The sequence below is a fragment of the Dermacentor silvarum genome, chromosome 7 (genome assembly GCF_013339745.2).
Source record: "Dermacentor silvarum isolate Dsil-2018 chromosome 7, BIME_Dsil_1.4, whole genome shotgun sequence".
Lineage (NCBI taxonomy): Eukaryota > Metazoa > Arthropoda > Arachnida > Ixodida > Ixodidae > Dermacentor > Dermacentor silvarum.
Window position 1 is genome coordinate 30,036,154 of NC_051160.1, and position 21,387 is coordinate 30,057,540.

General features: G+C 48.3%; 1 protein-coding gene and 1 long non-coding RNA gene across 3 annotated transcripts in view; one reads left to right on the top strand and one right to left on the bottom strand.

Annotated features, from left to right (window-relative positions):
* Nucleotides 1–21,387, top strand: part of LOC125946667 (uncharacterized) — a 69,456-nt gene that overhangs the window by 16,941 nt on the left and 31,128 nt on the right. The gene's annotated exons all lie outside the window — the stretch shown is intronic.
* LOC119457856 (transmembrane protein 135) overlaps nt 1–21,387 on the bottom strand; it is a 51,530-nt gene that overhangs the window by 14,588 nt on the left and 15,555 nt on the right. For both annotated transcript variants that reach the window (XM_049670496.1, XM_037719609.2), the window contains exons 4-9: nt 18,786–18,819; nt 17,079–17,147; nt 16,227–16,273; nt 10,181–10,219; nt 6,129–6,237; nt 4,470–4,583 (exon numbers count right to left, since the gene is read on the bottom strand). In XM_049670496.1, coding sequence (XP_049526453.1) covers nt 4,470–4,583; nt 6,129–6,237; nt 10,181–10,219; nt 16,227–16,273; nt 17,079–17,147; nt 18,786–18,819 — 412 coding nt within the window. The remainder of the gene's footprint in view (nt 1–4,469; nt 4,584–6,128; nt 6,238–10,180; nt 10,220–16,226; nt 16,274–17,078; nt 17,148–18,785; nt 18,820–21,387) is intronic.

Below are 21,387 nucleotides of genomic sequence, written 5' to 3' on the forward strand. Positions count from 1 at the left end.
CCTGCTTACTTAATCAGCTCATGTTTACTGCAATTCATATTGCTACCAAAGCCGCTCACCTTACTTCGTATGACATCGCTGTGTTGCTATCGCATTCATTGCTTCGCCCTTAGAGCGAAACTGTGCCATTTTTTTAATATAAATAGGCATTTTGTGCCGCAGCTAAACGTCGCCTCCCTCACCCCCCCCCCCCCCCCACGGCCTTTCGCGTGTGCTCTACATATATGGTGATTGTAAAGGAGGAAAGAGACGCTTAATTCTGCAGCCCTTAAGCGAGCACGGCGCAGAACGCGCGTTTGTTCGCCGTGCGTTCACTCCCCGTGAAAGCGCGCGTCCCTCGCGCCCTTTCACTCGCACATACAGCGTTCGGCGCGGCGACAATTTCATCGCCTTTGACGTCATACGGAACCTCACGGCGACGCCGACGGCAGAAACCTGCTTTGGAGTGTCCATATAATTGCTATCGCAATAAACAGTCGCAAACAACCAACACTTTTTGCCGCTAGTGTTACGGTACCATTACAGGATGCATCAAAGGGGGTCATGGCGCGAGAAGACACGGACATGAACGAGAGTGCATGATTGCGCAAGTTATTAATGTAGCGGATGGATGGTTGCGGAGGTCAATGCTGCTGGGCGCTTTTCTCAGCCTCATGTTCTCTGGCCTTTGTCCTTTTACTGGTTTTTGCGTTCCTTGTTGTGGTATTTCGCACTTCGCCATTGAATCGGACGCTCACGCGTCTCTTGTATCGGCTTGACGACCACTCGGGGCGACGGATTATTAAAAGGAATCAAAGAAAAATGTCACAGTTTCGCCCTAAGGGCGAAGCAATGAATTCGATAGCAACACAGCAATGTCATACTAAGTAAGGTGAGCGGCTTTGGTAGCAATATGAATTGTAGTAAACATGAGCTGATTAAGTAAGCGGGTGTGCTGCGGCGTAAGTAAACCGACATGAAGAGAGACTCGATGACCATGAGAAGGCGCGTGTGACAGCGGTGGTGCTGATGAGAAGCGCTTCCCGTGGGCAGCGTGTGCGAAGGGACACACCTGTAGCGCTGCACTGCTGATCCGGGCAGCATTGCATGTGTAGCGTGCGTTGGAAAATGTAGCCCGACTACTACTAACTGAATGAACAAGCGTGGTGTGAGCGCGCACAAACAAACATGAATAGATCACACTGAATGACTGCAGACAATGACTGTGAAAACGCTGGCAGCAAGCCATACGCCGCAGCAGGGCGAAGGTACGTGCGGTCTATCGCTTCAACGGAAACTGAGCGGCGAATGCACAGCGCACAAAGGTCAGAGCCGTGTGGAGATAGAGACGGTGCGGCGAGCGACGAGCGCGGTTGTTGGCAGAGTAGAAGTGCCCCCCCCCCCCCCCCCCCCCCCGCTCCCTCGGCGCTGGCTGCCCTTCCTTGCTTGCAGTAGAAGTGCGTTCGCTCTCCGTGATAGCGCCCCCCCCCCCCCCCCGCGTCACGGCGACGGGACGGCGAGGGCAGAAATCCGGTTGAAGTGTCTATATTGCTATCGCAATAAAACCAAAGGGGCGCGAAATTTGAGTGCACCTCCGCAGACCGGTTTTGGCTCGCCCTCCCGCTTCATTGGTAATTGGTGCTTGCTTGCGATGTCAGATGACTCAGGGTTCACGGGCTACCGATGTGCCGTATTCGGCAGCAAAAATAACTTTCGGAAACGAATGAGAAGTGCCTTTTCTGCCGCGGCGACTCCGTTGACTCCGCCGCGGCGTTCGCTCTCCGTGATAGCGCGCGTCCCGGCGACGAACTCGGCATCCGCTCGAGAGGTGCGTATTGGAGTCGGTCTACTATCGCGAATGGACGAAGTCAAATATTTCTTCGTGCTCGAACATTATAGTTATTCTGTTCAAATGTGTTTTAAGACTGTCATGCTTGGCAACCAACGTTGTGGTGGAAGTTAACCGGGGATGGGGGGTTATGAAAACAGTACGTGTGACGAATAAAATTTAGGTGTGGTCTTTCCCGTTCTGTACCCAAACCCATGCTATACGATGCGCCGGCCACCCTAGTTCACATGGGATCCCCCGTGCTTCCGAATCTCTCCGTAAAGCTGTCTGGCACATGCCTCGCCCATCGCACACTGTATTACATCTGAAAATAAAGTTGCTGTTGCAAAGAGTAGTTAGTTATTCGCTTTTCACCTCTCTTGAATAAGCGACGTGCCTTTCTTTGCACAGGCACCACTCGAGCCCTAAGAGTGCACATATTCTTTCAGCACGTCGCGTGCGACTGCAGTTGATCGCGGCATATTCGCGACCACTGTCATCCGGTCATTTGATCGAGTACGCGGTATTAACTGGCCCTCCGGGTCGAGTTATCTTACAGTTATTCATATCGTGAAGGTCGATGCCTCGGGTGCCAGGTAAACAACGCTTCAAAAATGGTACCGCGAAAATTTTAGGAGCACGAAAGCTACCAAAACTTGCATTCCTCGGTGCTTCGCTGCATTGGGATGCACGCTAGTGCGGCACACCGCATGGCACACCGGGACACCGATGATTGTTGTCACCTGAGTGATACCGTAATAGAAGGTCAAGGCTAGACATACAATGATAACACCTTGCTCGTATGCTACGTGTCGACAATTTCATACTTGACTCGCCTCCTATTTCGACCGCGGGCAGAACTGTGGCAGTGCCTACGGGGCCGTCGCCGTTTGATATTGCGGCTATATTGAAGCTCATATTTTAGTAACGACACGCCAAGAACATTCCCAATCACAAAAACTCGTTGAGACCTCTCAGGAAAACGCGAAAACTTGCAACCCGTCGACAACAGCACGTCCGCTGCATACCCTCCAGCGCGATCCCACATACCAGCATGGCGGCGTAACGTGCCGGACGATAGACGGCGCTGTGATCGCAAAATGGCGGCGCCCTCGATGAAACGGTCTCTGTGTTTTCATTTCACGATATCTTGAGGCATCGCACCGATCACGTACCGCACCGACTGGCAAGCCGCGCGGCGCTATATATATATACAGTAGACCGGCAACTGCAGCTTATAGAACTGTAGTCTATTTACCGGGAAACGCTTGCGGCGAACGCTGTGTGCGGAGGCGAGCTTTCTGGTTCTGTTTTATTGCGATAGCAATTATATGCACACTCCAAACTCATTTCTGCCGTCGCCGTGATGTTCCGTATGCAGTCCAATCACGATAACATCGTCGCCGCGCGCCGTACGCTGTATGTGCGAGTGAAAGCTTGCGCGGGTCAGGCGACGATCGCGGGTAAATGTCGCGCGCGTGAGGGAGGAAGGCGGGGTGGAGCGGAAGCGCGCCGTCTTCTGTGGCGCGAGTCACGGGGGGGGGGGGGGGGGGGGGGGGGGGAGGCGGAGCTGACAGAGAGAGTGGGGGGGCGTTATACTCCGGCGACTGCTGCTTACGGCGCGGCCGCCGGATCTTGAAAGCGATATGTGACGTGGACAAAGTGCGCACCCGTGCGGGCCTCATCTTCAAAGCGATCTGCCATGTGGATACAGTATGCCACGCCGAGTGTCGGTAGCTTCGTATCGGTTGTGCTTTCGACGTTTAGTTCGCGTTGAAGCGGAGATAAAGCACTAAGGTCAATTCGCTCGCTGCTGCATCCGCGCTTATCACTCCAGCGTTTTGACAGCGAGTTTCCGCGGGCATCGAGCGAGATGTGTTCATGTTTACCTGTGCGCGCGTGACACCGTGCTTGTTATTTTAGTTAGTAAGCGAATGTTTGCAAGTTTATCCGGCCGATAAACTACTATCCTTACTTTGTATAGCTGTTCACTAATTTGCTATCGCAATCGGTGCTTCTCCTTTCGAGCAAACCTGCGAATTTTTTTTCTTTCCCCCGGACGGCCGGCGCCGGCGCTGCCGTGGATGCGCGGACGTGAGCGCCATCTGGTGGTGCTTCAAGGTGGCTTTCTCCGCTTTCCTACTATCGCAGTTTTCTGCTTTTCTCCTCACCCTTTCGCCATGCTCTCCTCCTCCACTTTCCGCCTCACACTTTCACTGTAGCCTCCTCCTCCGCTTTCCTCCTCACCGCTCTCTTCGCTATCACCTTCTTTCATTCCCTGCGGCGCTCCGCGTTCGCTCGGTTACGCCGAGGGAAGGATGAGCCACGCCGACGCTCAATGCAGGAACGGCACCCCCCCACCGCGGCTTTCGTGACCATGATTACTGCGCATGCGCGCATTGTTCAAGCCGAGGACCAGTGGCAAGATGAGCGCGAGCAGCAGCGTTCCGCGACCCCTTGTTGCTCTACGGGAACGTCCATTCTTCAGCTAAGTGTTCTGTTAACAATGTTAGCGCCGGCGGACGGGGACAGAAGGGGGAGACGTTGACAAGACAATGCGCAACGTCTCCCTCCTGTCCTCGTCCGTTGGCGCTAAAGATGTTATCGAAGCTAGAGTACCAACATGCCCAACATACAACAGTGTTAAGTGATCTGCGCTTACGCTGTAGAGGGCTCCGAACGATCCCAGGAAAAGGCCAGGACGAGGGTCGACACGGCGTCCCCAGGTCAGGACGAAAGACGTCGCTGTACCGACGCTTGTGAATACCACGAACCTCTGGGAAGGATTGCAAGGGCGCCAGAGTATGAGTTTTATTGCAAACTTGTGGTTGCAATACATACACGAATAGACACTTTCTCAGACAAAGCAAAATTGTGAAATGAAAAAAAAAAAAGCAAAGGAAGACAAGAAAATTTCAAGAAAAATGTGTGGTCAAGAGTGAGGGAGCGTGCAGCAACTGTTGTAACTAAAGACATAGTCAGCCTACCCAGAAGAAGCGAAATCATGTGTTTTCAAATCAAATAATAAAATAATAATAACGGTCAGTGATCGCAGCTTCTTCATCGATCCGATATTCGGATGTCGTTTTTTTCGCTAATATTCGTATTCGATTCCAAATTTTCGCTATTCCAACACCCCTCGTAGTAGGTGTAATCAACGTTACTAGATAATCTAGTAACGTTGGGTGTAATTACAACGGCGATAATTGTTAAAGAGCGCCACGGTGTCAGCGAACAGCACGATATCTCTCGAAATCACGGCACGGGTCGTCGTCGTCTTCTACAAGATGCCGCCGAAAACGGTAAGGTCATTACATAAATTTATCATTTTTTATTTGTTTGTGCATGCGGCTGCAGGCCTACACGTCTTTTTAAGTCATCTCTCTGGCAGCTGTAGGACTGTATCTCTTCGAGTTGTAGCTGTGGAGCCTGGAACTGAGAGGACATCCGACTAGTCATCAACACCATATGCAACCAACAAGACCTCAGTTATTCTGGCCTGCAGGGGCCTACGCTCAACACAGAACATTCAATTTATATTACTTTACATTCCTTGAAGAAAAAAAAAGCATCTTTCATCTAACGCGGGGAAACCGTGTGGCGAAAATCGCATCCAGTAAAACATGAACGACCTGGATTTGTAGCGTTCGTAGCTGTTTCGAGCACGTCTCCGGCATTCCGTGAACGGTAACACCGTATGCAGAAAATCTAGAACTCTCTATTGACTGACAAAAACAAAGCAAAGAAAAGAAAATGTCGCGCAGAAACCATCAGCGATCGCGTCAAGGTCAGTGATAGCTTGTGACAGCGCTTGAGCTTTTGTGCGTTATCACGGCTTTTCTCAGCTTGTGAGACCATAAGCAGTCACGCGAGCTGTGCCAAATGGCGGGAGGTTCAGCGGCTGCGCAGGCAGCCGGAGAAATTCCATTGAAGCTGAGCGATGCTTGCGCGAGCACAGCTGGCGTGACGTCATGGTGTCATTAGTCGAGGATGCGAGCCTTGGATTCAGAAAAATTCATGGCGTGATTCGGAGTGACGCACGCGCCGCTCCAATTGACGCCGCCGCCGCTCCGCTCCGCTCCGCTCCGCGCCTTTCCTCCTCGTTACACCACGTGATAAGCAAAGTCCTCTCTCAGCTCCATGGTGAAGCTCCGCTTTCCTCCTCGCGGCTCCTTCACCCTCTCCACGCCCTGTCACTCTGTCCCACATTTCCTCCTCCTCCTGCTATTCGGTTTGATAGGCGACCGCGGAGGCAACAAAGAAAGCGACCCATTAAAAAAAAAAAAACATTACGATGGATATACGATGGCTATGCGAGTACCGTGAGCGACGCTGCGAAGCAGGACAGGGCCGTCCGGAACTTGCCGTCTATGATGCCTTGCGTCAAATCTCCGTGCTTGCAGGGGATCAGCTGGAAGCCCAAGAACATTCTGCCAGCATCGCGTACGCAAGGCACAAAAAAGCAAAAAAAAAAAAAAAAAAAACACAAACGCTTTGTAAGGTGAAGCATCTCGAAAGTGACACGATTATAATACAACAGCGGGTTAAGAAGCCTCAACTGAGGGAGAACTCGAACTTGCCTATTAATTCACACGTGAGACACAGAAAAAATGCTCACTATAGAAGCTGGAACAATTTGAACAAAATTTATGGCATTAAAGAGAAAATACAGTTTAGTGGTCATCTGGCGTATATATGTTTAATTACGGGGCTTCAAGGTTATTAATTATAATCTACCCATAGATTGCGTGGAAGGCTCGAAAGTGGTCGAGGACTAGCAGATAAGTTATTGTAAGGGCTAATTAAAGTGACAAAGTGTGCACAAAAGGAAAATATGTAGTAATAGCTAAGCGCGCAAGACGCCATCGCTGAGAGCGGGAAAGCTGATCGCGCCAGGAAACGAAGTATCTCCCACGAGTCTTCGCTAGATGACGTAACAGAAAGCGACATCTCGTTGAAGCTAGTTAGTAGTTACATAGCAATAAAAGAAATACGGGTCTCACTGCTTTGAAAAATAGGCGAGAACTCTACCTGGCAAACTCTTAGTTGAATACTTTTATTCTAGAAAAAAAAGAAAGAAAGACCTAAGTATAATAATAAAAACAATACTGCGAAGTCCGTAGCTGATAACGAAGTGACCTTACTAGTGCAGGAGGACGTGTTTATTGGCTATTGGCTTGCTTAGCCTTACAATCAAGAGGTGGCGGTAGAGAAAAAAAAATACACCGCATATCCACGGGGTGAATGATGATGAGTGGGCGAAGCTCCGGAGGGAATCATCGGTAAACCGTGAATCTTCCGTGTAATTCGCCCAGTCTCGCCGCACTAAATCGAACGATTGACTTCCACCAATGACACGCGCCATATGTGACGTCATTCCTATTTTATAACAGCGCCCGTCATTATAATTGCACCATCTCCCGCTTAAGGGGACGCTAGCACAAACGCGTTAGAAACGTGCAGTACTCTCTAGTAAGGGGGAGAGGCCACAGCGTCTTACGCAGCCGTTTACACATGTCGGAACGTCCACCGCGTTTGCCGACGCCATCACAATGACTGCTGAGAGAGTATAACCCCCGTATTCATAAACGCTCCTCGACTTGAACTTGACTTGCCACCGCCTTCAACGCGTTTCGAACGCGCTGCCCAAGGCGGTGGCAAGTCAAGTTCAAGTCGAGGAGCGTTTATGAATACGGGGGTAAGGCGGAGAGGCCACAGCGTCTTGCGCTGCCCAAGGCGGTGGCAAGTCAAGTTCAAGTCGAGGAGCGTTTATGAATACGCGGGTAAGGCGGAGAGGCCACAGCGTCTTACACCATCTTCTTACACGGGCCGTAACGCGCTAGCACAAACGCGTTAGAAACGCGCAGTCTTTCGTTAATGTTGGGTATTTATTGTCATCGTGGTGCGTGTGTCCATGTGCGCTTCGTGGCGTAGTGGCTAGCGCCGCGCGTTCGAAGCGAGGGGTCCCTGGTTCGATTCCGCGCTACGGACACAACTTTCGGAATTTTTTTTTTCATAAAAGTAGACGTGGCTACCTACTACGACGACGACTACTACTACTACTACTACATACTACAGAGGAGGGACAGACCCACACCCTAAGGAGCTTCGCCCCTAAAAAAAAAAAAAAAAAAAAGGTGGCAGGCAAAGGTGCTGTGTACCTGGCGAAATGTTCGATAGGCAACAACATCAATAAGAGCTTAACAAAAGAGATGTCGCAGTAAAGGGAATATATAGCTTAGTCTCATCACCGTTGTGCAATGTGGTGAAGCGTACACGGTGTATTGTTGGGAAAAGTGAGAATCGCGGACAGCCGACCTTGTACGCGAACAGACCTCGGTACGCTCTGGCAGCACCAATCCACTGATCGCCCCTGATATCCGCGGGGCCACCCGCTTTATCATAATCGCAGTTCCTGAGGGTTTCGTTGGCCAGTACTATTATTGCGATAGCAATTATATGGATACTCAAAAGCAGATTTCTGCCGTCGGCGTCGCCGTGAGGTTCCCTATGACGTCAATGGAGATGAAATCGTCGCCGCGCGCCGAACGCTGTATGTGCGAGTGAAAGGGCGCGAGGGGCGCGCGCTTTCACGGGGAGTGAACGCACGGCGGAGAACAAACGCGCGTTCTGCGCCGTGCTCCCTTAAGGGCTGCAGAAGTAGGCGTCTCTTTCCTCCTTTACAATCACCATATATGTAGAGCAAACGCGCCTTCTTCCGACGCGGGGGGGTTAGGGGGAGGGAAGGGAGGCGACGTTTAGCTGCGGCACCAAGTGCCTATTTATATCAGAGGCTCCGGCAACAGTCACCAACGCCGCACGCATTTTGAGCGAACGCGGGCAAAACGCCGACGGCGTCGACAACAGTTCTGCGCGTTGCCGGTGCTGCTGCATGTCCAAGTTTATACAGCTGATAAAGCTAATATCATTACTCCGTATAGCTCTCTACAAATTTGCTATCGCAATTGATGCTTCGCCTTTCAGGTGAAACTGCGACAACTTTTTTTTATCTTCGCGTGCCGAATGATCTCACAGCAATACACATCTGTATTGCGGTGAAGCTCAGATCAGCCATTATGGAACGCATACAATCGCAGACGAAATATTTTGCTCTTACCGCAGCTTCGTTCTTGCTAACATTTTGCAGAAGGATCACATTTTATAGACTGGGTCGTTCATTGCAACACACTGCGTTGTTACTTGCCTAGTTTGTCAAGAAAAGAAATTCACCGACGATTACATTACTCCCTAATCCGAAATTTGAGCGCAGCTCTATATACGTGTTTTCATATCGCGATATATTGGCTGACGCGGACAATCTGTCTCGTGCGGCACGTCGCAAACGGAGCGAAGTGAGGCGCGACTGCCTCGCTAATCTGGAGATCGCGAGAGCCAGCGCTTGGGTGACGCGTGGGCGGGATTCACAGCAGCCGCCGCCGACAAATCTACCAGACGACGCGCGCTACTCTGGCGCCATCTCGTAGCCATCGTCGCGGCACTGCGCATTTTCTTCTCACGCTTTCGCCATAAACCTCCTTCGCGTTCCGCCTAATGGTTCCTCTGCACCCTCCGCTTCCCTCCTCGCGTCTTTCATCCCCCGCTGCGCTCCGCGTTCGCTTTCATCTTTCGCTGTACTCGTTCGCTCGGTTACGCCGCCGACGCTCGCCGCAGGACTGGACGCCTAAGAGCTGCACTCCAAAAATCAGGAAGCTTGCATGCACAGCCCTTGCTCACATAAAGCACCAAGAAAACGCTCGATGTTGCTTGCGCCCGTCACAGCGTCCACGCAACTTTACATGGCGGCAAACAGACGATACCGGAGCCGGTGCACTTTCGTTCGGATTCCTCACCGGGTTGCCGCTAGGGAGCCCGTGACGTTACGAAGAGGTCCATACTGACCCCCCCCCCCCCCCCCCCCCGGGTCACTTTAACGTGCCCTCAAAGCACGGTACACGATCGGTTCTTGCATTCCGCGCTCACAGGAACGCGGCCTCCAGGGCCGTTACTCGAACCCTCGACCTCGTGCTCCGCAGCAGAACGCCACTGCGGCTGGTTAACGACTATGCTATTATGCTTTTTTCGATGCATTTGTGGCGTTCTACGATGCCTTTTGTCATTGCGCCTTTTACGATGCCTTTTTTGCTAGAAGCTACGTGGAGCGTAGCTCATCATTGCAATAGCAAGTTTTGTACGCTGTGGTGGAACTCGTCGTCACAAGATGGCGCCACCAACGGCGTTGCTCACATCTGCGTCTCCGGTATTCCGAAAACAGTAACATGCGTGCTGACGGGCAGCAACTCTACGTTACTTCCCGCCACGCATACGAGCTCTCGATCAATATGAGCGCGCACTACGGTTGAAGAACTCACAAACCGTAACGCCTGGAGACTCAGGTCCTTCGACTTGGTGCCCCTGTAAGAGACAAGCGAGATCGGTTTATAATTCGTGTTCAGTAATGCGATATATTATTTGTGTTTATTTAGCATTGGTTCAGGCACACTGAATGTCTTGAATGGCAAGGCTAAAGGCAGAACATTATCTGAATGACTAAGGCCTTGTCTGCCGTACATTGCTCAACTGTGAGGTAGCATATCATAATACGTATATAGCATACATATATATCAATAGCAAGGATTACGCATGCATAGCATATATTATAAACCTACGTGCATTAAATACCTGTATCACTATACAACTTTCTAAGTAGGATTAGTGTAAGTCCATCAGAGATGTGTAAGAAAGAAGCATTGATAAATATATACAAGCACAATATGAAACTGACTTAAACAATAATTATACATAAAGCACACAAGAAACTAATTGGCGCAGTCTCAATCAGAAAGAGAAGGCAAATATATTTTCATTGCATTTTTAAAGCTGCTAAATGATCTGAAGTTTTTCGCGATAGTGATCATGTTAGGACGTGCTTTTTTGAATGATGGGATTAAGTATGCTAAACAGTATCGGGACTAAATGTTCAACTGGTGAGCGGCTTGGCGCATATTCACAAGTCAGGTTCGAATCCACACGTCACGAGTTCCTTGCTTATAAACAAATCGGGCGTTTCGTTTAGCTCTCCGCTGCTAACGGCCGTACGGAGAGGTGATACGAAAGAGCTGCCATTCTGACTTGGAAACATATTTACAACTTATTACCTCCACAACACGAATAGCAGCCACAGAAATAAGCAGCAATTCGAGCCCGGCTATAACACGATTTGTAAATATATAAAGTATCCGTATGCATGCTATTGCATACTAAGTAGACATAGAGACACGAATTTTCATATTCATGGGAACATAACGAGTGGCTTAATAGTTCAGCCAGTCAAACACATTTAGTGCTGAAAGTATAGAAACCGCCCAAGAAGAAAATAAAGCTGTTGGAGATTTTTCGTGAGTCGTATACCAGTGTGTACACGGACGTTATTTTTTGTTGAAGGCCATATATATATATATATATATATATATATATATATATATATATATATATATATATATATATATATACGATCGGTTCTTGCATTTCTCACTCACAAGAAGGCGGAATGCATATATATATATATATATATATATATATATATATATATATATATATATTTAACCGCTGTTAGATTCAACTGAGAATGGAACCACTCGATTCACCTCACAAAATTGCAACTACAACGAAAGAATAGCGCAATTTAAAGACAATTAATCACTTCCTTCTCTGAACACTTGTCGTGACGTAACACTCTTAGCGCTGTTTCACAAGTACGTTCACGGTCAAGGCCATTGCCGATGACTCGGCAAGTCTCTTCATTCACGTCACGAAGATTACATAATGATCTTTCTTTCGCTCGCGGATCTGCGGCAAAACAAGTGTTTTTAATTCATCTACCCTTCCACGTGTCAACCGCTTGTAGAACGACATCTCCCGATATTGTGGTAGCTTAAGCTAAAAAAAAAAATTCTGTCACCACATAAGCATGCATTTCTTACTTTAACTTCGTGTCTGTTTTGCTTCTAGTCTGCATTTTTCTTTCTTTCTTGCTCTGAGGATTTTCGACTTTGTGTAGGTTTGATTCTTCATTGTATATTTTACAGAATGTTATCACGATTTTGTAATTGTATGCTGTCTATACCATGCGAAAGTTTGAAGCTCCCCTTACCCGCCGTGGTTGCTCAGTGGCTATGGTGTTGGGCTGCTAAGCACGAGGTCGCGGGATCGAATCTCGGCCACGGCGGCCGCATTTCGATGGGGGGCAAAATGCGAAAACACCCGTGTACTTAAATTTAGGTGCACGTTAAAGAGCCCCCAAGGTGGTCCAAATTATATACATATGTAATCGAATCTCGGCCACGGCGGCCACATTTTGATGGGGGCAAAATGCGAACACACCCGTGTACTTAAATTTAGGTGCACGTTAAAGAGCGCCCCAGGTGGTCCAAATTCCGGAGTCCTCTACCACGGTGTGCCTCATAATCAGATCGTGGTTTTGGCACGTATAAAAACCCACAAAACCCAATGCCCATCCTTCGGGTCTGTAAGCTACTCTGAAAAAATAAATAAAATAACACACACACACACACACACACATACACACACACACACACATATATATATATATATATATATTATGGAACTCACTATTCTTGTACATTCGGGCCACCGACTAGCTTCGCGATGTTGCTTACTGGAACCCATCAGAGAGCAGGTGACCTCGCCCAAAATCAGCCAGAGAATGGCGGCCAACTTTGATAGTTTCACTTTTAATTTCTCTCTCATTCTCGCATAACTCTCCAGAAACAAACCCGCAGTAAGTCGCATCTAGGCCGCTACGGCAGTGAAGTCACAGTCGTCGCTTGAGCTGACTTCTATTATAACAGGCATGCAGCAGCTCAGCGAAAACCTGTGCGAATTCGATTACATTTATTGTCCTCGATCCGCGAAAAAGGGGCGGACAGCGAAAAGACATTTCGTCCATGGGACACGACAGGACACGACAGGACACGCGCAGTACTATTCATTCCTTCTTCGTATGCATTGTTTTTTTTTCTGCGATAGTCCTAAGCCCACGAAGATTGTCCTCCAATAAAATTCCTCTACGTGAGCGCTTCCCGCAGACCTCGCTCGTACGACTATGGTCGGTTATGTGCCTGTCGCATGCTCTATTCGCTTCTTAGTTTATTGACCTCCGTCTTGGCTCGGCTTGGCTGTACAAAACCAGAGCAGCGCTAGTGCCAGAATAGACCCTGAACCGTTGTTTATGGCGGCGGCCGTAACCGGTATACACGATCTCTATGGGCGTCTTGAACTGGAGTTTGAGGTATACAGTAGCGGCGCCTGGTGGCGGCGAAAAACGTCATCTGGGTAGTACCAGCTTGGGCAGTATTGAGCCCTGGCTGTGGCGAAGCACGTTTCTAGCCCGCGTTTTGCGTCGATTCGCACTTTTTTCTGCCTGTTTCGAGTGCGAAAAGGCTCGTCACTTCTCACAGACCATGGCGACCAGGCTGCGAGCTGGCCGCAGCCTATAGTTTTACAAAAACGGACTCTCCGTGTGCCGTGGGACGTAATGCTGGAAGCAGAAGACATCGGCGACGCCGATCCGGAGAGACCTAGCTCAGCCTAGAAAAAGCGTCACCGTCGTTATTGCTGCGTCGTGGGCTGCCTGCCATGAACAAGACGGCCTGAATCCCAACATCAGATTCTACCGTTTTCCTTCAAGGCCTCACGCTGCGGAGCGTCGGGCGCGCTGGATAACTGCAGTTCGTCGCGCTGGGTAAGCGAAATGGGAGACCGACATAGCAGCAGGCATGGCTGGTGATTCACAATCCGAGTCCCGGCCACAGCTACAATTAACAATTCGACCGGTGCGAAGTGGTTAAGTGACCAAGTGTGTGCAAATGGCCACAAATGGTCGGGCTGATTCGGTGACAATTCACTACCCCACTACGAGCAGCACAGGTTAGAGAGTTGAATGTGCTCATCCTTGACCTCAAGCCAGCACGTTGAGGCAGCACAGCAAGGTAGTATTGATTACAGCACATCGATGTTCGAGCGCTGTCATTAAAAGCTACATCAAGCGAGCAGTGCACGAGCGCGCGCTGCAGCGCGATTCGCTTGTACGTACGTTAGTGCGAGCTTATATGCATTGCATCAGTTATTTATCAATTGCTAGACAGATGGCCACTACTACAGCGCAGGCATAACTACTTGTCTAGCGGCAAGCAGTCAACAAAAATTGCAGGAGACCTGCCGTTTCGCGGCATGTCGAAAGACCGCTGCCGTCGCGGCGCGTACGATCGTGCGCTCGAGCAATTCGTACACCGCGGCATGCTGAAAGACCGCTGCCGTCGCGGCGCGTACCGTCGTGCGCTCGAGCAGTTCCGTACACATGTCTGCTTATCGCTGCTGTGAATTCATTTATAGAAAGCATTTCCTCGCGTTTGTGCGCCTGAATCTAGCAGCGTGCAAACCTTACCTGAAGTTCAACTTCGCAGGAGCGTGACTCGCTTCACTTGCGATTGACACCGCGCGAAAACTTCGCCGCTTATTTCTTGAACGGCGTACACGTATTCGGGTTGCATAATTTCTTGCCTTTACGCAGCATGCCACCCATGGAAAAATCTTCGGCGCCCGATATTCGCTGCAAGCCGTGGTACAACACAACCAGAAGTGGCGGGTCCATATTGTAAACGTGCTTGCCGAAGCAGACGACCGAGCTTGGTACTACCCAGTTTCGGATTGAGGGCGCTTTTTAGCACCATTTTTGCAGCGGCCCCTGGGCAACGCAAGAGCCCCATAAACGGCGCGGTTTTGAATGGCGAGGCGTAAGGACAAGGTTTTTTTTCCCCCCTTCAACTGAGTAACTCGTGTTCTCGTGTCGAGGACGTCGTAAGACACGTTGCCACACACGAGCCTCTCCCCTCCCTATGCCCCCCGTCCTGAAAGCGCACTCACGCACACACGCACGCACACTAAGCGGTCGCAGTTTGTAAACGGTAAACGTCATCTCATATACGCAGCTCCGCAGACGTTACGTTTCCGCTTATAGCCGTGCGCACTGCATTTTCCGTAATTGCGGAGGACAGTCGAGGCGGCGGGCGAGCGGACGCGTGCGGTTGAGAACAATGACGAGGAAAAAAAGAAACTGAAATTGTCGCGCATGAGCCAGCGCGCATTTAACTTGCTCTGTGTCGTCCTAAAAACGTGCACCACCCTATACAGTAGCCTACATCGTAAGCACTGCCACCAGTTGTATAGTGCCCCGACCAGTTTTTCTAAATCAAAATCACATAAAAAATTAAGATGCCTAAGCTTTCTATACGTTTATCGCCAAAGCTTTCCAACCTTTTTGCGCAGAGTTTACGAACAGAAAACGTGTCGGACAGAAGTGTTTCAAGTTGCGTGAGCCAGTCAGATTTGTGTTAGAAGCAACAGGGACGACAATACGTTTATGTTTACTGAACAGTGTTTTAATAATATACGAGGGTAATTGACGGAAGCCGTATTGTTCCACAGCTTCGCAATCATTACCGTTTCATAGCAAGTGGAAACGTTTTAAATTATTTATATATTTTAAATAAACGTTTCAACAACGACAAAGCAACTACTCGCCGAAACAGTTTTATACAGTAACGCGCGTTTTTCCAGTGCCGACTGCTTTCTGGTTCAGGTGAGCAGACGGCACCATAACAGAGCTGTGAAGTGTTCACTGCTGTGTTTACTACTGAGTCACTAAGTGTTTACTACTGTGAGGTAGTATTAAAGCGTCGGGTTGCATTCTGTTCTCCTGAGCAGACGACACTGTCGAGCACAAGCCTGCAGACGTAGACTTTCCTAGTTGTAAGAAACACCACGCCAGCACAAAAACTCTGCGTTTAACCGTGGTACACGCACATTCCTCCTGACTGGCCCACGCGAACTTAAGCTTCCGTAATACTGCACGCTTTTATCCAGGCGAACGCTGCAAAACGACCGGGCTAGTCTCCGTAGTTTTGTGCGAATCACTCCTGGCTTTAGCGCAAATAACGCCTGACTCATTGTTTGCTTCGTCATTGCATGAATACGACTGCGCTGACTCAGAGAGAGCAATGCGTAATGTACAATTTCATGCTTCAATTGTCCAAGGAGTGACAAAGACCGCTTATCTCTCACGGTACATGAGAGATACCGTATATTTATCTGCACACACGCACACGCACACGCACACGCGCACACACGCGCAAGAGCGCTATGCACCACTCGCCCAGCAAGAAGCTCTTCTAAAAGTACGACCATATTACAGTGTTCTCGTGCGATATAGCTAAAAATGCGCGAGGCCGTACATATGGTAAGTGTTGTGATGAACTACAGAGAAATTCATTTCGCGAACAGCGTTGCGATGTCTTCTGTTTTAAACCAATGAAAGAGACGCGCACACAAATGGAATACGTACCGCGCCAGCGAAACGATTCCGGCCAAGCTAGCTGCGAATAGCGGCACCTGGAAAAAAAAAAAAGTTCAAGTTAGAGGCGAAACGAACGTTGCTTTTTTTTTTTCTTTTCAATATGCTACATTTTCTCAACAAACGCCTCATACTGCACCTGATAACCAGCAGCACACCGCCGTTGCTAATAACTATTGTTACGTTATGTTGTTGTTTATGTGTATTCTATTTTCAAAACCTCACTCCTGTAATAGCCCTTGCCAAAGGGCTGACTCAGTATAAAGAAGAAGAAAAAAAAAACACCTTTGGTATACACACGATGCAGGGCTAGCATTTGTCGTGCATTTTCGGGGTAGTATTCTAGGCATCGGCGAATTCCGCCATGTTTATTGTCGAATTCTGTAATGGCGGCAATTTGAACCCAATCAGAGAGGGCGCAGCAGTCCTGTGGGACAATCAGAGCTGACAATATGGCGAAATTATGTCCTATATATGTCCAGAGTAGTCCGGCTTCACTTTGGAGACGTCACCTCCGCTCCAGCAATTTTATTTTAAAGCCTCCTTGGTACCAAACATAGAGCGGGCAACACGTGGCAACCCTCCATGACTGGCTGCTTTCTGCAGTTGCCGCCAGGCGGCGACGCAAATTGATGCTTGCTGCTTGCGCCGTGGCGGCAGCAGCGTGAGTCTCCGTAAACGAAGGCAAATACATGCAGACTCTGGGTAATATTGTGTGAAACTCTATGAAAGGATTTATACTGTAGCGGACGAAGATGGTGTTGCGTTGTATCGCGAGGGATCTGAGGAACCGTTGGTCCTGCATAATTTCCCCCCCTTTATCGCCTCCTTTCTGAGTCTCACCTGGAATCGATGAAGACCTTGGGGCAAAACTCCACCGTGTTGAAGCGCAGCGAATGCCACTTCGGCACCCTGCAAAATAAACGAACGGGGTTTTATCATGAGACCGCTGTGGGTTGACGCTGCGTTAGCCGAACGTACGTGTACGATATCGATCTACACGGGAACGAAGAGAAGCTCAGCGTGTACATAATCTGCCCCGAAATTATGGCTACGCGAATAAAAAACAATATTCCGAGAGTTGCCAAGCTATAGTAACTGATCGGACAGACAGTATTAAAACACATCGGCTCATGACAAGTTATTTAATTAGCTAAAACTTCTACGCTATCCTTATGCACCAGGTCATCCATGTACCAGGTGTTTCTTCTCCTTCTTTTTTCTTTTATTCAGAATATTTCAAAAAATTGCGTGGAATGTTCATTGGGACCACATTTGCGAGAAGGACATACGATAGAAACTTCGGGTAACAGCGAGAACAGACGACCACAAGAAGGGAGACACGTACACACAAGCGCTACACACACAGCGCTTGTGTGTACATGTCTCCCTTCTTGTGGTCGTCTGTTTGCGCTGTTACCCAAAGTTTCAAGATGTACCAACTCGCCCAAAAAGAAGTATTGATGACATGCCATAGCATGGCAAAGTCTAAAGAGCACAACCCAGCAGACTGTTTTGACACTGGTATTGTAAGCAGGCCACCATGCATGGCGGAGAAAGTGGGCACAAGATAGCACACAGACGTCCCAGCACACAGCGTCATTCGGTCGGGTCGGGTGAAGAGGCCGACATTACTTGCATAGCACATCTCAATGTCGCCGTAGCTAAAAAGGATAAAAAAAAAAACTAGCTTTTTTTCGGTAGTGTGACTAAATTTAGGAGCATATATCGCAATTTCGCAGTAGCAACGGGTTGCTAGTGAAAACAAGTCTGCTTAGCGGAAATCCTACGACTATACTCGAAGACAGGCGGAGCTTCTAGCTACTCGCGTGTTACTTCACCAAGTAGTCCGACAACGCTCGACGGCGTTTTCTTTTTTTTTTTTTAGTATGCTTTTTTTGTTTCTTTGAACAGATGCTGAATCGGCGTAGCTTCTACGTGCGATAGTTTCGCATTTCCCCAGACGCGGAAGAGAAAAGAAGGGAAAATTTGTCAAATGGAACACTAAGTGGTGTATTTTGTCTTATTTTGCTGTTGTAAATAAGATGTTTATCTTTTCTCTTTCGCAGCTTAAACTTAAGCTATAATCAGGGCTAATCTTGTACACGCACCAAAATAATCAAGACGGCACAGGGGAGGATGGCCGCTGAGGTAGCTTATATAATTGATAAAGCATCGCATGCGCAATGCGGAAGCTGTGGGTTCGGCTCCTAATTCTACCTGCGACAAACTCTCGTGTCGCCCAGTTTCATTTTCCTTTTGCCTTATTGTTTCTACACTTTAAACTAATTATTTGAATTTGTTTAAATTAATTAATTAAAAATGTCCCTATCCTTTCTATGGCTTCGTTGTACCTTCAGCGTGTGGTCGTAACCCCACACGCCCCCCCCCCCCCCCCAAAAAAAAAAAAAAAAAAAAAGGGAGCCCCTCGGTTTCCCTCGTTCTGCTCGCTATGTGAGCTAGGGGGTGTTTACGTCATTGTGACGTTGTGTACACTTATGGTATACGGTGTCGTACGAGGAGGTCGAAGGTGTCAGAAACTGAACTCACCAGTCTGAGCATGGACACCAGCAGCGCCTGGACGCTGCAGAGGAACAGTCGAACACATGAATTACAACGAGGAGACGGTGTGCACTGAGAATAATGCGTTCGGAACAAATACGATAATAACGGCCTTTATTTATTTAAAATGAAAGGTGTGTCTGTTTAAATACCACTATATAAATGGTGGAACTCAAAAAGGGCCTAGAGCTACCCCAAAAGTGCACCAAAATATGATTGGGGCGACGGTACGTAGCGACGCGCGACCGCCCGTTGCGTCTCTATAATTTAAAGCTATGCCGTATCAACAACCAACACGGTGCTGTTTCTTGGGTAAAGAGGGCGCTCTACTCTGGGAGCTCCTGTATGCTGCAGTAAAGATCCAGAGACCACTCAGCACATCCTAATGGAATGCGACGGGATCCACCCAGCGAGAACCGTAGGTAACGCGCAACTCCCAGAAGCGCTTGGGTTTAAAGTGGAAGGAAACATAAACAGATCAGCCGTAGAGATCAGCAAGAGACGATTAGAGTACTGGTGGAAAAAAAGCAGGGAAAAGATCGATACGACCTGATCTCTTAAAATCATAGGCAGCGGTACAAGCTAAATTTTTGAAAAAGGTATACAAAAATGCGAGATAAAGAACATGTGTAGTATACCTGATTAAATCAAGCAGGCTAGGTGACTATTTGTCGCCACCCCGTTTCAAAGGGGATGCCAATAAATCATCATCATCATCATCATCCTATATAGGGTGCCTCGATGCCAGCGAGGCGGACATCGAGGCACCCTAGGACCTCCTATATACATAAACGCGCGAGAACGCCCGAAAATCGTTCGGCTCTGCATTAACTTACCGAACTATAGTTTTGATGAAATTGGTCGCATATCGAAGTGCGCTTCGCCCACACGCGTAGTTTGGCTAGAAGTGTACGAGTTTGGCCCACACAAGGTGGCGCACGTAACGCTAAAACCGCAACTCGAGGTGTGGAAATCGCACAAGCTATAGAGCTGCCAATTTATTGTTATTCCTCACTTGATCTTAACGTGTTTGCGGGCGACTCGTGATATTGAAGTCTTGAGTGGTGCGACCTCACGCGTCTCACACCAGATGACCGATCTGTGAGCGTGAGGTCGACTATCTTGTGTAGGAGACGGCAAATGTCCTAAAGATGCATGATGTCGCGGCTATCATGAAACAAATAATGTTATCCTAATTACGTGTGTCCACATTTTTCGCTTGCGCAAATAGTATCTTTGAGTGTCCTTACTCCAGATATATATATATATATATATATATATATATATATATATATATATATATATACTGTTATCATAGTATCTTATGTGATAATCGACGTTTTTGTATTGCCAACTGCCACTTGAATTGTTTATAAGTGCTGATAGCACCATTAGGAAGGGACCGCTTAAAAATTATGTGTCCCGGAAAGTGTTTTACATATGTGTATGTGTTCTGTCTCGAGAGACAGTCTTTATACAGACTGTCTCTAACCCGAAGGTTTTGGGTGAGATCACAGGGTAAACAGAGTCGAGTACTTAATAGTAGAACACGTGCGCACGCACATGTATATGGACCCTTACCGAGTCCCATCATAAGTGCTTAAGGGTGCCGTGCTGTCGTTGATCACAGTACGTAAGCATTTTTCAGTGGCAGTTGCGATACAAAAAACACTGGCGATCACATAATGCACAATAGCGAAATAACAATTGGAGGAATCAACATTCAAAGCTATTGCAATCCATAATAATTATGCAGATTCAACTCGCATATTGGAATCGTGCAAAGAAGCTCTCGTGCAGCGGTCGATACAATGCTATAAATGTGCCTATTTTATTCCTGCCTCCGTGCGGCTTGCATGTTTCCGGCCGTTTATGGGCCAACTTGAGACACCATGGATGTCACTAGTTGGCACATCGTATTGAATAACTTAAAAATTCAGTGGTGATTTAGCGGTAAATATGAGAGAAATGTGTTGGCATTACCACGCCCCTCTTTGAGGTTCCGGATTCATGATTTAAACCGCGTGCACCGCATTGAAAAGTGTTGTTCAGGAACTCGCTCGACACACATCCCGCGTCTTCGAGGGGCGAAGTGAAACTGTCGGTGGTCTCTATGTATATGTAGGTCTTAAAAAAAAAGGACGATCCGCCAAGATACATACTCGTACTGCTCACGCATTAAAACATTCAATGTTTGGCTTCGAACCCTGGCCCCATCACAGGAGATCGATGCTCTAACCACTAGACCACAGACGCATGCGGATGAAATGGCGGATTGAACTAGCGCAAGCCAGTGCTTGAGACGCCTGACGCGAGCTAGGCGCGTCGCATAGCAACAGTTCACTTATATATATACAGGGTGTCCCAGCTATCACGCAGAACGATTTAAAAAAAGAGGGACGGCGTTACGCTGAAGCCAACCTGGTGCGTATTGTTTCCAGTACAGTGGAGTAGCCGCCAGTAATTTTTTCGTTACTGAGATTTAATTAATAGTAATTAATTATCTAACTCGAGAAGTACTGTCCTAATTATCAAAGTGTCAATGAGAAAGTTGTAGAGCAACATGAAGAACTCCCGGTACAGCTTTCTG